Source organism: Pseudophryne corroboree, chromosome 6 (assembly GCF_028390025.1).
Source record: "Pseudophryne corroboree isolate aPseCor3 chromosome 6, aPseCor3.hap2, whole genome shotgun sequence".
NCBI classification, from domain to species: Eukaryota; Metazoa; Chordata; class Amphibia; order Anura; family Myobatrachidae; genus Pseudophryne; species Pseudophryne corroboree.
In genome coordinates, this window is record NC_086449.1 from 568,103,006 (window position 1) to 568,116,917 (window position 13,912).

Genomic DNA, 13,912 nt, shown 5'->3' on the forward strand with positions numbered 1-13,912 from the left:
CCAGCACGTCCCATGTTTTGCACATACATTGAATTTGGTGGTGCAGAATTATTTAAAAAAACGACAGGGGCGTGCAAGAGATGCTGTCGGTGGCCCGAAGAATTGCGGGCCACTTTCGGCATTCAGCCACCGCGTACAGAAGACTGGAGCACCACCAAACAGTCCTGAACCTGCCCTGCCATCATCTGAAGCAAGAGGTGGTAACGAGGTGGAATTCAACCCTCTATATGCTTCAGAGGATGGAGGAGCAGCAAAAGGCCATTCAAGCCTATACATCTGGCCACGATATAGGCAAAGGAGGGGGAATGCACCTGACTCAAGCGCAGTGGAGAATGATTTCAACGTTGTGCAAGGTTCTGCAACCCTTTGAACTTGCCACACGTGAAGTCAGTTCAGACACTGCCAGCCTGAGTCAGGTCATTCCCCTCATCAGGCTTTTGCAGAAGAAGCTGGAGACATTGAAGGAGGAGCTAAAACAGAGCGATTCCGCTAGGCATGTGGGACTTGTGATGGAGCCCTTAATTCGCTTAACCAGGATTCACTGGTGGTCAATCTGTTGAAATCAGAGCACTACATTTTGGCCACCGTGCTCGATCCTAGATTTAAAACCTACGTTGTATCTCTTTCCGGCAGACACAAGTCTGCAGAGGTTCAAAGACCTGCTGGTGAGAAAATTGTCAAGTCAAGCGGAACGTGACCCATCAACATCTCCTCCTTCACATTCTCCCGCAACTGGGGTTGCGAGGAAAAGGCTAAGAATTCCGAGCCCACCCGCTGGCGGTGATGCAGGGCAGTCTGGAGCGAGTGCCGACATCTGGTCCGGACTGAAGGACCTGCCAACGATTACTGACATGTCGTCTACTGTCACTTCATATGATTCTCTCACCATTGAAAGAATGGTGGAGGATTATATGAGTGACCGCATCCAAGTAGGCACGTCAGACAGTCCGTACGTATACTGGCAGGAAAAAGAGGCAATTTGGAGGCCCTTGCACAAACTGGCTTTATTCTACCTAAGTTGCCCTCCCTCCAGTGTGTACTCCGAAAGAGTGTTTAGTGCAGCCGCTCACCTTGTCAGCAATCGGCGTACGAGGTTACTTCCAGAAAATGTGAAGATGATGTTCATCAAAATTAAATTATAATCAATTTCTCCGTGGAGACATTCACCAGCAGCAATTGCCTCCACAAAGTACACAGGGACCTGAGATGGTGGATTCCAGTGGGGACGAATTAATAATCTGTGAGGAGGGGGATGTACACAGTGAAAGGGGTGAGGAATCGGAGGATGATGATGAGGTGGACATCTTGCCTCTGTAGAGCCAGTTTGTGCAAGGAGAGATTGATTGCTTCTTTTTTTGGTGGGGGCCCAAACCAACCAGTCATTTCAGTCACAGTCGTGTGGCAGACCCTGTCGCTGAAATGATGGGTTCGTTAAAGTGTGCATGTCCTGTTTATACAACATAAGGGTGGGTGGGTGGGAGGGCCCAAGGACAATTCCATCTTGCACCTCTTTTTTCTTTCATTTTTCTTTGCATCATGTGCTGTTTGGGGACAATTTTTTTGAAGTGCCATCCTGCCTGACACTGCAGTGCCACTCCTAGATGGGCCAGGTGTTTGTGTCGGCCACTTGTGTCGCTTAGCTTAGCCATCCAGCGACCTCGGTGCAAATTTTAGGACTAAAAATAATATTGTGAGGTTTTCAGAATAGACTGGAAATTAGTGGAAATTATGGTTATTGAGGTTAATAATACTATGGGATCAAAATGACCCCCAAATTCTATGATTTAAGCTGTTTTTTAGGGTTTTTTGTAAAAAAACACCTGAATACAAAACACACCCGAATCCGACAAAAAATTTTCGGTGAGGTTTTGCCAAAACGCGTCCGAATCCAAAACACGGCCGCGGAACCGAATCCAAAACCAAAACACAAAACCCGAAAAATGTCCGGTGCACATCACTACTTTACACTTATTATAGCAAAAAAGTTCTTGCTATAATATCTGCTTACCCGAGCAGGACTGATGCCTGTGGTGCTCTCACTTGTATCTTCTCTACATAAATTAATTATGGTTTTAATCCTTAAATCCAACTCCTGTGCAACCTCCAACACAGCTTCACTAAATGAATCCCCGCTGCCTCTTCCTTTTATCAGATGCATCTTGATTGCAGATAAGATTAGCTCTCCTGTAGTTCTGAAATACAAAAAATAAGATATTAATTACCTACCGGTCAATCCTTTTCTCGTAGTCCGTAGAGGATACTGGGAATACATTTAGTACCATGGGGTATAGACAGGTCCACTAGGACCCTTGGGCACTTTAAGAATTTGATAGTGTGCACTGGCTCCTACCTCTATGCCCAGCCCACCAGACTCAGTCTAGGAAACTGTGGCCGAGGAGACAGACATACTTTGAGAGAAGGATAGATAAGGAAAGTGGTGAGATTACGAACCAGCACACAGAATAGGAGAGCCATGCTAACCAAACTTAAAGCATGAACAGCAATAGCTAAACAAACCAGAATACTTAACCAAATAACAGTGCAGGGAGAACGAAGCACCGGGTGGGCGCCCAGTATCCTCTATGGACTACGAGAAAAGGATTTACCAGTAGGTAATTAAAATCCTAATTTTTCCTTACATCCTAGAGGATACTGGGAATCCATTTAGTACCACGGGGTAGAACCAAAGCTACCAAACCGGGTGGGAGAGTGCTGAGGTTCCTGCACGACTGATTTGCCTCTGAGGACCTACAGTTTGGTCAAAGTATCGAAGTTGTAGAACTTTGCAAACGTGTTCGAACCTGACCAAGTAGCTGCTCTGCAGAGCTGTAAAGCCGAGACACCCTGGGCAGCCGCCCAAGAAGAACCCACCGACCCAGTAGAGTGGGCTTGTGCAGATTTTGGAACCGCCAATCCTGCCGTGGAATAAGCATGCTGGATAGTGAGCCAGATCCAGCGTGCAATAGACTGTTTTGAAGCAGGACACCCAATTTTATTTTATTCTTAGGAAGAAATTGCTGACGAGTTCGGAGTTCAGCTCTGTCCTCATGGAAAATTAAGTAGGGACTCTTGTGAGATAACGATCCTAGCTCCAACACACGTCTTGCTGAAGCCAAGGCCAACAGTGTGACGGTCTTCCAGGTAAAGTCCTTTACGTCAACTTCCTGTAACGGTTCAAACCAGTCCGATTGGAGGACCTGCAGCATCAAATTGGAGATCCCAAGGTGCCGTGGTAGGCACAAAGGAAGGCTGGATTTGCAGAACACCTTTCAAGAACATCTGGACCTCAGGGAGAGAAGTCAATTGTTTCTGAAAGTAAATATACAAGGCCGAAATCTGGACTTTAATGGAACCTAAAAAGGCATACATCCACTCCCGACTGCAGAAAAAGCAGGAGACGTCCCAGATGAAATTCCACTGCAGAATATTGTTTGCTCTCACACCAAGAGACAAACTTCTTCCACATATGGTGGTAATGCTTAGACGTTACCCCCCTTTCTGGCCTGGATCATAGTCGGGATGACCCTGTCAGGAATCAGCCGTTCAACTTCCATGCTGTTAAACGTAGTCGTGGTAAGTCTTGATAGACAAACGGCCCTGTTGCAGAAGATCCTCGTGAAGAGGTAGAGGCCACGGATCTTCAAATCAGCATCTAGAGAAGATCAGCGTACCAGGCCCTTCTAGGACAGTCCGGAGCAATGAGGATTTCTTGAACCTTTTCCCTTTTTATTCTCATTAGAATTCTTGGGATCAGAGGAAGTGGAGGAAACACGTACACCAGCTGGTAGACCCACGGAGTTGTCAGAGCGTCTACCGCCACTGCTTGTAGGTCTCTCGACCTGGAACAATACTGCTTGAGCTTCTTGTTGAGTCGAGGGGCCATTTTGTCGATCTGTGGATATCCCCACCAATGTGCCAACCACCGGGACACCTCCGGGTAGATGCCCCACTCCCCCAGGTGCAGGTCGTGTCTGCTGAGGAAGTCTGCTTCCCAGTTGTCTACTCCCAGGATGGAGAACGCAGACAACGCCACGGCGTGTTTCTCCGCCCAGAGAATTCTTGACACCTCACATTACTGCTCTGCTTTTCGTTCCTCCCTGTCGGTTTATGTACGTTACCGCCATTACATTCTCCGACTGGACTTGAATGGCCTGATTCCGAAGTAGAGAGGAGGCCTGCAGAAAGGCGTTGTAGATTGCCCTGATTTCCAAGATGTTTATTCGAAGGACGACTTCCCAACTTGACCATCTTCCTTGAAACGGCACCCCCTGGGTGACTGCTCCCCAACCTCTGAGGCTTGCGTATGTGGTTAGCAGAATCCAATTCTGAATCCCGGACCTCCGACACTCGACGAGGTGAGAAGTCTGTAGCCACCATAGAAAGGAGATTCTGGCTTTTGGCAACAGACAGATCCTCTCAGAGCCGGATTAAAGGGGGGGTTCCTGGGGGTAAGTACCCCGGGCCCCCCTGTCTAAAAGGGCCCCGTGTCAGACGCCACAGGTCGGATCTTCACCGATCCGAGCTGCAGCGCTCCCAGATCCTTGCGGCACTGGCAAGCAAACTCGTAGCCACCAGAGCCGCATAGAAGACAGGACAGCTGAGCGCAGCAGGAGGCGGAGGAAGTGGCCACCCTGCTGCACTTATAGATGCTGCTCCCGTCCCTTCCGGAGCTCCCGCATGCGATGTGCCTGGCTCTCGTCCCTGCTGCCACCAGACTCCCACATGGGGTGCGCCCGGTTCCTGTCCCTGCCGCCGGACTCCCACGTGGGTTGCACCCGGTTCCTGCCACCGCTGGAGCCACGCAGTGCGCCCACTTGTAGGCTTTATTGTTGAATCAAAATCATCAAATATGTTCCTCTCCCACCCTACACCACCCTCTCACCCACCCCCCTTTCACCCTGCACACCCCCTCTCAACCCGTGTCCTCTCCCACCCTGCACACCCCTCTATCACCCTGTGTCCTCCTCCACCCTGCACACCCCCCCTCTCACCCTGCAACCTCACCCACCCCTCACCCTGCACACCTCCCTCACACCCTGCGTCCTCTCTCACCCTGCACAGCACAATCTCCTCTCACCCTGCACCCCCCCTTCCTCTCACCCTGCACAGCACAACCCCCTCTCACCCTGCGTCCTTTCCCACCCTGCACACCCCCCTCTCACCCTGCGTCCTCTCCCACCCTGCACACCACCCTCTCAGCCTGCGTCCTCTCCCACCCTGCACACCCCCTCTCGCCCTGCGTCTCTCCCACCCTGCACAACCCCCTCTCGCCCTGTCTCTCCCACCCTGCACACCCCCTTCTCGCCCTGCGTCTCTCCCACCCTGCACACCCCTTCTCGCCCTGCGTCTCTCCCACCCTGCACACCTCCCTCTCGCCCTGCGTCTCTCCCACCCTGCACACCCCTCTCTCGCCCTGCGTCTCTCCCACCCTGCACCCCCCCCCTCTCGCCCTGCGTCTCTCACCCTGCACACACCCCGCTCACCTGGTGTCCCTCCCCCATCCTGTGTCCCCGTCTTCCTCTTTCCCTCTCCCCAATATGTCCTATTCACAACCTGCATGCCCCCTCTGCATGCCCCCCTGGTGCCCGTCTCCGACCCTGCAACCCTCTCCCAACCAGTGTCCCAATCCGCCACAATATGTCCCTCTCCCACCCTGCATCCCCCCCTTCCTCTGTCCCTCTCCTTATGTCCTCCTCCCACCCACTGCCCCTGTCCTCCTCAGTTCTTCCTCAACCATGTGTCCTCCCTCTCATCCCGTGCCTAGAGGACATGCCCCTTTTTCAGCGCGCACACATTTGATGTGCGCAACAGTACGCCCCGGAGTGTACACTATACCCCTTTAAATTTTCTATACCCTCACTGCAAAAATCCCACTTCGACCGCTGTGTGTGCGCGGAGGAAGATCGTGAGATCGTGTCTGCTGAGGAAGTCTGCTTCCCAGTTGTCTACGCCCGGAATTAAGATTGCAGACATCGCCACCGCATGCCTTTCTGCCCAGATGAGGATTTTTTACACCTCTGACATGGCAGCCCTGTTCTTCGTTCCGCCTTGTCGGTTTATGTAGGCCACTGTGGTCACGTTGTCCGACTGTACCTGAACAGCCGAATCCTGTAGAAGGTGTGCCGCTTGCCGAAGGGCGTTGTACGCGGCCCTGAGTTCCAGGATGTTTATTCGGAGAAGGGATTCTTGATCCGACCATCGTCCCTGAAAAGGTTTCCCCCAGAGCAACTGCTCCCAAACCTCTTAGACTTGCATCTGTGGTTAAAAGGATCAGTCCTGAATGCCGAACCTTCGCCCTTCCAGAAGGTGTGGAAGTTGCAGCCACCAGAGGAGTTAAATCCTGGCTTTCGGAGACAGGCATATCCTCTTGTGCATGTGTAGGTGAGAGCCCGACCACTGGTCCAAGAGGTCCAGCTGAAAAGGACGAGCATAAAACCTGCCGTACTGCAGAGCCTCATAGGCGGCAACCATCTTCCCCAGAAGGCGTATGCATTGATGAACCGATACCCGGGTAGGCTTTAGGACAACCCGGACCATTGTTTGAATCACCAACGCTTTCTCCACAAGGAGAAAAACCCTCTGCACTTCCGTGTCGAGGATCATTCCCAGGACAGACAGCCGCCTTGTCGGCTCCAGATGAGACTTTGGAAGGTTCAGGATCCAACGCGTTTCCTGAGCAGCTGTGTCATGAGCGCGATGGATCGCAACAACCTTTCCCTGGATGACGCCTTGATGAGGAGATCGTCCAGATAAGGAATTAGGTTCACCCCGTTTACGGAGGAGAACCATCATCTCCGCCATCACCTTGTTGAAGATCCTCGGTGCAGTGGAGAGGCCAAACGGTAGCGCCTGGAACTGATAGTGATCGTCCATCAGTGCAAACCTGAGATATGCCTGATACGGCACCCAAATGGGAATGTGGAGGTACGCATCCTTGATGTCCAGAGACACCAGGAACTCCCCCTCCGTCAGTCCTGAGATGACAGCTCTCAGAGATTCCATCTTGAATTTGAACTCCCTGAGATAAGGATTCAAAGACTAAGTTTAGAATAGGCCGTAACGAACAGTCTGGTTTCGGTACCACAAAAAGGTTCGAATAAATAACCCTTGTTCCACTGCTGAAGTGGGACCGGAACAATGACCTCTGACATCACCAATTTTCTGATGGCCTCCAGAAGAATTGTCCTGTCTGCCAGCAGGGCTGGCAATCCTGACTTAAGAAACGGTGAGGCGGGGGATCTTGGAACTCCAGTCTGTACCCACTGGACACTATATCCAGGACCCAGGGGTCCAGACCCGACAACACCCAGACTTGGCTGAACTGCCGGAGTCTTGCCCCCCCACCTGACCCTCCTCAAGGCCTAGTTATACACAGTCATGCAAAGTACTTAGGGGCATCAGAAGCGGGCTTCTGGGTCTGGGAACCTGCGGGAGCAGGTTTCTTTCCTTTGGCACGACCACCTCTGAAGAAGGTGTTCGAAGGCTTATTCATTCTAGGCCTCACGGGCCGAAAGGACTATGACGTGGCTGATTAAAAAGGCTTCTTCGTAGCCGGTGCAGATGAGGGGAGAAAAGGAGACTTACCGCGGTAGCCGTGGCAATCCACGCATCCAGCGCCTCCCCAAAGTGAGCCTGACCTTTGTATGGTAGGCCCTCCACACACTTCCTGGATTCCGCGTCCGCAGAACAGTTGCGCAGCCAGAGACCCCTGCGAGCCGAGACGGACATGGAGGAGATCCCCGCTGCCATGGAACCCAGGTCCTTCATGGAATCCACCAGGAACACTGCAGAATCCTGAATATTACGTATAAATAAATAAATCAACGTCACCTTTATCCAGCGTAGTTGATTCCTCCTGCAGAGTGATTGACCACCTGGCAATAGCTTTAGCAATCCAAGCACAGGCTATAGTAGGCCGCAATATAGTCCCTGAAGCCGTGTAAATGGATTGCAGCATAGCATCCACTTTGCGATCTGCTGGGTCCTTTAACGCGGTGATCCCGGGTCCGGTAACACCACCTGTTTGGACAGCCTGGAGATAGAGGCGTCGACTATCGGTGGGGACTCCCATCTCTTCCTATCTTCCTCTGGGAAGGGAAAAGCCACCAAGACTCCCTTGGGAATCTGGAGTTTATGTTCTGGAGTTTCCCATGCCTTATCAAAGATAGCATTTAATTATTTGGATGCCGGGAAGGTGAGAGGAGAAGGGGGGGGGAAACTTCTTATTATCTGTAAAGAAGGCCTCCTCCACCTGTTCCGGAGCTGTGTCCGAAATGTGTAAAACATCCCTAACAGCCTCAATCATCAACTGCACCCCTTTAGCAAGTGATGCTGTTCCCCTCAACACATCCCCGTCACCGTCTGCAGCGTCAGAGTCGGTGTCCGTGTCATCCTGCATAATTGCAAGTGCACGTTTGAGAGAATGTACCGCAGGGGACCACGAGGAGGCAGTATCAGACCATACAACCATAGAGGACTGGAGGACCTGAGAGAGTTGCTAGGACTGAGCATGCCAATCAGAAATCTGAGAAATAGTCCCCCTCAGAGAGACTAACCATTCTGGCTCTCTAGCTGGGATCTGTGCTAAAACAGTGCGTTCCTGATTACATGGAATGGAGTCTTCCTGGGAAGACAAATCCTCTGCAGCATATGAAACATTGTCCCTCGACATGTTGTCACACACCCTCAAACACCCCACAAACACACAGGGTACTGGGCAGACAGAGTCTCTTCCCCTCCCCCCCCCCCCCCCCCCCCCCCCAAGAATGGCAGAGAGAGACAGAGATTGGAGCCAACCCACACACAGCGCTGTTAGAGTATAGGGAGACCCTAAACCTCGCTGACTGTGTCCCTTAATAGGTGACACAGCCTTAAAACAGTCTCCCCCCCCCTTTTACAACCCCCTGGTACCGTACAGATAGCTGGAGTCGTTCAAGAGGGACCTGGCATCCACTGGCAGTAAATGAATCCAGGTTGGCCACTAAATAAATTTCACAGCGCATCAAAAACGGTCAATAGCCATGTCCACACAGTCACAAGGCACCTGGTTCTATGATGCGCTGTGAAATTTATTTAGTGGCCAACCTGGATTCATTTACACTGGAATGATTGCTGGTATACAGGTGACTATCACGTGAACCACATGCTAAGAAACTTACAGGCATTTACCTGTGGAGGCAGAGTTGCTGGAGCGTTCGAGCTGCACACCAGTTGAGTGGATAGATGTGGTCTGGACATCTCCCTCAAGAGATTTGTCCATATCTCTACTGATGTTATTATGTGTACATCGTTAAAAGTTATTTGAACTTTCACCGATCCTGCCGATCTTGAGAGAGACCCAGTCATGGGGTCGAAACGTCGATCAAAGGGTGAGTTGGTGTAATTGAATATCCAACTATTAAACTATGAATATTTTATGCAATTCAATTGTATGTATGCATTATTCAATTGTGAGTGCCCCTTCCACTTGTGTGGAACCCTTGTTTTGTATTTGTGGCTGACCTTGTCAGTTCCACTGGGTGCACCCAAAACATATATTTATGTATTTTTTGATGCGAGTGCGGATCACCAATGATTATATATATATATATATATATATATATATATATATATATATAAAAGAAACAGGGGTGCAGATGGCGCTTTCACCTTAAATAATTACAAAGAAAAAAATATACAAATTGATGACTCTCACTAATAATTAGCTGTGTCACTTTAAAAGATACTATAGTGCTTGATAATTATGACTCCTAAAATTATCAAATCAGGCGCTCTGATATAAGACACAAAATAAAGCTGTTGGTCACCCAATTTATATAATAGAATTGATATACTGATATCTATATACTTATAGCTGCTCCCACATGAGTATTCCGCGATACTCAAATAGATACAAAGTAATTGTGAAACATGCAATATCACAAGAGAGCGCTAGATACCGATCATTACTATATAAACATTTTATTCAATCACATAAAATAAAAGCATAAAAAATGCAATGCATGTTTTCATAAAATAATTATCCTCACTGCTGATATTATTTACACGCTGCCATATACTGTATCCCAATTGTATATTGCACAGATGTCCACATCGAAAAGACCAGTGTGGCTGGTTCGCTCCAAAGCAAATGATAAAGTCCCAATTTGTTTTAGAGAATGTGAATGGTGTTCACTAGATGGTGAATGTTCAGCTGTATAAACGATGGGCGCTATGCTACTACCTCCCCCGACCGCCAATCAATTTTGTGCTCACCACTTATTCCTTAGAGTCTCATGTGAGGCTGGCCGTCAGCATGCGGAATCAGTTGTGGTTGGTGGGAGCGGCGGTGTTCTATTCAGTTCACCGGGGAGGGAGGGCGCCGTTCGTAGCTGCAGAATTCAGGCAGTTTGCCGTGTGCTGGAGTCCGGACTGTGGTGCTGTGTTTGTGTAGATCTCAGGGAAAAACAGCAGCGCGAGATGTCCTTAACATGTTTCTCCGTGAAAATCAAACCACGGTTTCATCAGAAGGTAAAACAGTGCAGAGGAGAGCTCTATTTAAGTTCCAGGGTAACCAATCATAGAAGCATTGTGATTGCAGGTTCTCAGGTGCTTGTTCACAGGTGTCTCGATTAGTTAATCAGCAGGTGTTTTATAATTGTTTGGCGGTCGGGGGAGGTAGTAGCATAGCGCCCATCGTCTTCTGGTCTTCTCATACTCACCCGACTTCTGTCTTCTGTGAGGGGGGGTGACGGCGTGGCTCCGGGAACGAGCAGCTAGGCGCACCAAGTGATCGAACCCTCTGGAGCTAATGGTGTCCAGTAGCAAAGAAGCAGAGCCCTTAAACTAAGAAGAAGTAGGTCTGCTTCTCTCCCCTCAGTCCCACGATGCAGGGAGCCTGTAGCCAGCAGGTCTCCCTGAAAATAAAAAACCTAACAAAGTCTTTTCCAGAGAAACTCAGGAGAGCTACCCTAGTGAGTGTCCAGTCAGTCCTGGGCACAAAGTCTAACTGAGGTCTGGAGGAGGGGCATAGAGGGAGGAGCCAGTTCACACCCACTTTAAGTCTTTTCAGTGTGCCCAAGCTCCTGCGGATCCAGTCTATACCCCATGGTCCTTTTGGAGTCCCCAGCATCCTCTAGGACGTAAGAGAAATATATAAAAAATAACTGTTTCATACAGTTATTTAACGTATTCATACGCATTGCACAGAAAATAAGATTTTACTTACCGGTAAATCTATTTCTCGTAGTCCGTAGTGGATGCTGGGGACTCCGTAAGGACCATGGGGAATAGACGGGCTCCGCAGGAGACAGGGCACTCTAAGAAAGAATTAGGAATACTGGTGTGCTCTGGCTCCTCCCTCTATGTCCCTCCTCCAGACCTCAGTTAAGGAAACTGTGCCCGGAAGAGCTGACAGTACAAGGAAAGGATTTTGGAATCCAGGGTAAGACTCATACCAGCCACACCAATCACACCGTATAACTCGTGATAAACTTACCCAGTTAACAGTATGAACAACAGAGCACCAGATAAACCTGATGCAACCATAACATAACCCTTATTTAAGCAATAACTATATACAAGTATTGCAGAAGAAGTCCGCACTTGGGACAGGCGCCCAGCATCCACTACGGACTATGAGAAATAGATTTACCGGTAAGTAAAATCTTATTTTCTCTAACGTCCTAGTGGATGCTGGGGACTCCGTAAGGACCATGGGGATTATACCAAAGCTCCCAAACGGGCGGGAGAGTGCGGATGACTCTGCAGCACCGAATGAGCAAACACAAGGTCCTCCTCAGCCAGGGTATCAAACTTGAAGAACTTTGCAAATGTGTTTGAACCCGACCAAGTAGCTGCTCGGCAAAGCTGTAATGCCGAGACCCCTCGGGCAGCCGCCCAAGAAGAGCCCACCTTCCTTGTGGAATGGGCTTTTACTGATTTTGGAGGCGGCAATCCAGCCACAGAATGAGCCTGCTGAATCGTGTTACAGATCCACCGAGCAATAGTTTGCTTTGAAGCAGGAGCACCCAGCTTGTTGGATGCATACAGGATAAACAGCGACTCAGTTTTCCTGACTCCAGCCGTTCTGGCTACATACACCTTCAAAGCCCTGACTACATCTAGTAACTTGGAATCCTCCAAGTCACGAGTAGCCGCAGGCACCACAATAGGTTGGTTCAAATGAAAAGAGGACACCACTTTTGGCAGAAATTGCGGACGAGTCCGTAATTCTGCCCTGTCCATATGGAAAACCAGATAGGGGCTTTTATGTGACAAAGCCGCCAATTCTGACACATGCCTAGCTGAAGCTAAGGCCAATAGCATGACCACCTTCCACGTGAGATATTTTAACTCCACGGTTTTAAGTGGCTCAAACCAGTGTGATTTCAGGAAACTCAACACCACGTTAAGATCCCAAGGTGCCACTGGTGGCACAAAAGGGGGCTGAATATGCAGCACTCCCTTTACAAACGTCTGAACTTCAGGAAGAGAAGCCAGTTCCTTTTGAAAGAAAATGGATAGGGCTGAAATCTGGACCTTAATGGACCCCAATTTTAAGCCCATAGTCACTCCCGACTGTAGGAAGTGAAGGAAACGGCCCAGCCGGAATTCCTCTGTAGGGGCATTCCTGGCCTCACACCAAGCAACATATTTTCGCCATATACGGTGACAATGTTTAGCCGTCACGTCCTTCCTAGGCCTTTATTAGCATAGGAATAACCTCATCCGGAATGCCTTTCTCCTGCTAGGATCCGTCGTTCAACCGCCATGCCGTCAAACGCAACCGCGGTAAGTCTTGGAACAGAGAGGGCCCCTGTTGCAACAGATCCCGTCTGAGAGGCAGAGGCCATGGGTCCTCTGAGCATTTCTTGCAGTTCCGGATACCAAGTCCTTCTTGGCCAATCCGGAACAATGAGTATTGTTCTCACTCCTCTTTTTCTTACGATTCTCAGCACCTTGGGTATGAGAGGAAGAGGAGGAAACACATAAACCGACTGGAACACCCACGGTGTCACTAGTGCGTACACAGCTATCGCCTGAGGGTCTCTTGACCTGGCGCAATACATTTGTAGCTTTTTGTTGAGGCGGGATGTCATCATGTCCACCTGTGGCAGTTCCCATCGACTTGTAATCTGTGTGAAGACTTCTTGATGAAGTCCCCACTCTCCCGGGTGGAGGTCGTGCCTGCTGAGGAAGTCTGCTTCCCAGTTGTCCACTCCCGGAATGAACACTGCTGACAGTGCTTTTACGTGATTCTCCGCCCAGCGAAGAATTCTGGTGGCTTCCGCCATCGCCACCCTGCTCCTTGTGCCGCCTTGGCGGTTGACATGAGCCACTGCGGTGATGTTGTCTGACTGAATCAGCACCGGATGGTTGCGAAGATGAGGCTCCGCTTGACTTAGGGCGTTGTATATGGCCCTTAGTTCCAGGATATTGATGTGCAGACAAGTCTCCTGACTTGACCACAGACCCTGGAAATTTCTTCCCTGTGTGACTGCCCCCCACCCCCGGAGGCTTGCATCCGTGGTCACCAGGACCCAGTCCTGAATGCCGAACCTGCGACCCTCGAGAAGGTGAGCACTCTGCAGCTACCACAGAAGAGACACCCTGGCCCTGGGGGATAGGGTGATCAGCCGATGCATCTGAAGATGCGATCCGGACCACTTGTCCAACAGATCCCACTGAAAAGTCCTCGCATGGAACCTGCCGAAGGGAATGGCCTCGTATGACGCCACCATCTTTCCCAGGACTCGCGTGCAGTGATGCACCGACACCTGTTTCGGTTTTAAGAGGTCTCTGACCAGAGTCACGAGCTCCTGAGCCTTCTCCATCGGGAGAAAAACCTTCTTCTGGTCTGTGTCCAGAATCATGCCCAGGAAGGGCAGACGCGTCGTAGGAATCAGCTGCGACTTTGGAATATTCAGAATCC

At 50.1% G+C, this 13,912-nt stretch overlaps 1 protein-coding gene across 4 annotated transcripts in view; it reads right to left on the reverse strand.

Moving 5' to 3' along the window:
* Positions 1-13,912, reverse strand: part of PARPBP (PARP1 binding protein) — a 139,025-nt gene that overhangs the window by 27,457 nt on the left and 97,656 nt on the right. For 3 of the 4 annotated variants that reach the window (XM_063927798.1, XM_063927799.1, XM_063927800.1), the window contains exon 7: positions 2,009-2,192. The exons of the other annotated variant lie outside the window; for it this stretch is intronic. In XM_063927798.1, coding sequence (XP_063783868.1) covers positions 2,009-2,192 — 184 coding nt within the window. The remainder of the gene's footprint in view (positions 1-2,008; positions 2,193-13,912) is intronic. 4 annotated transcript variants of the gene reach the window in all.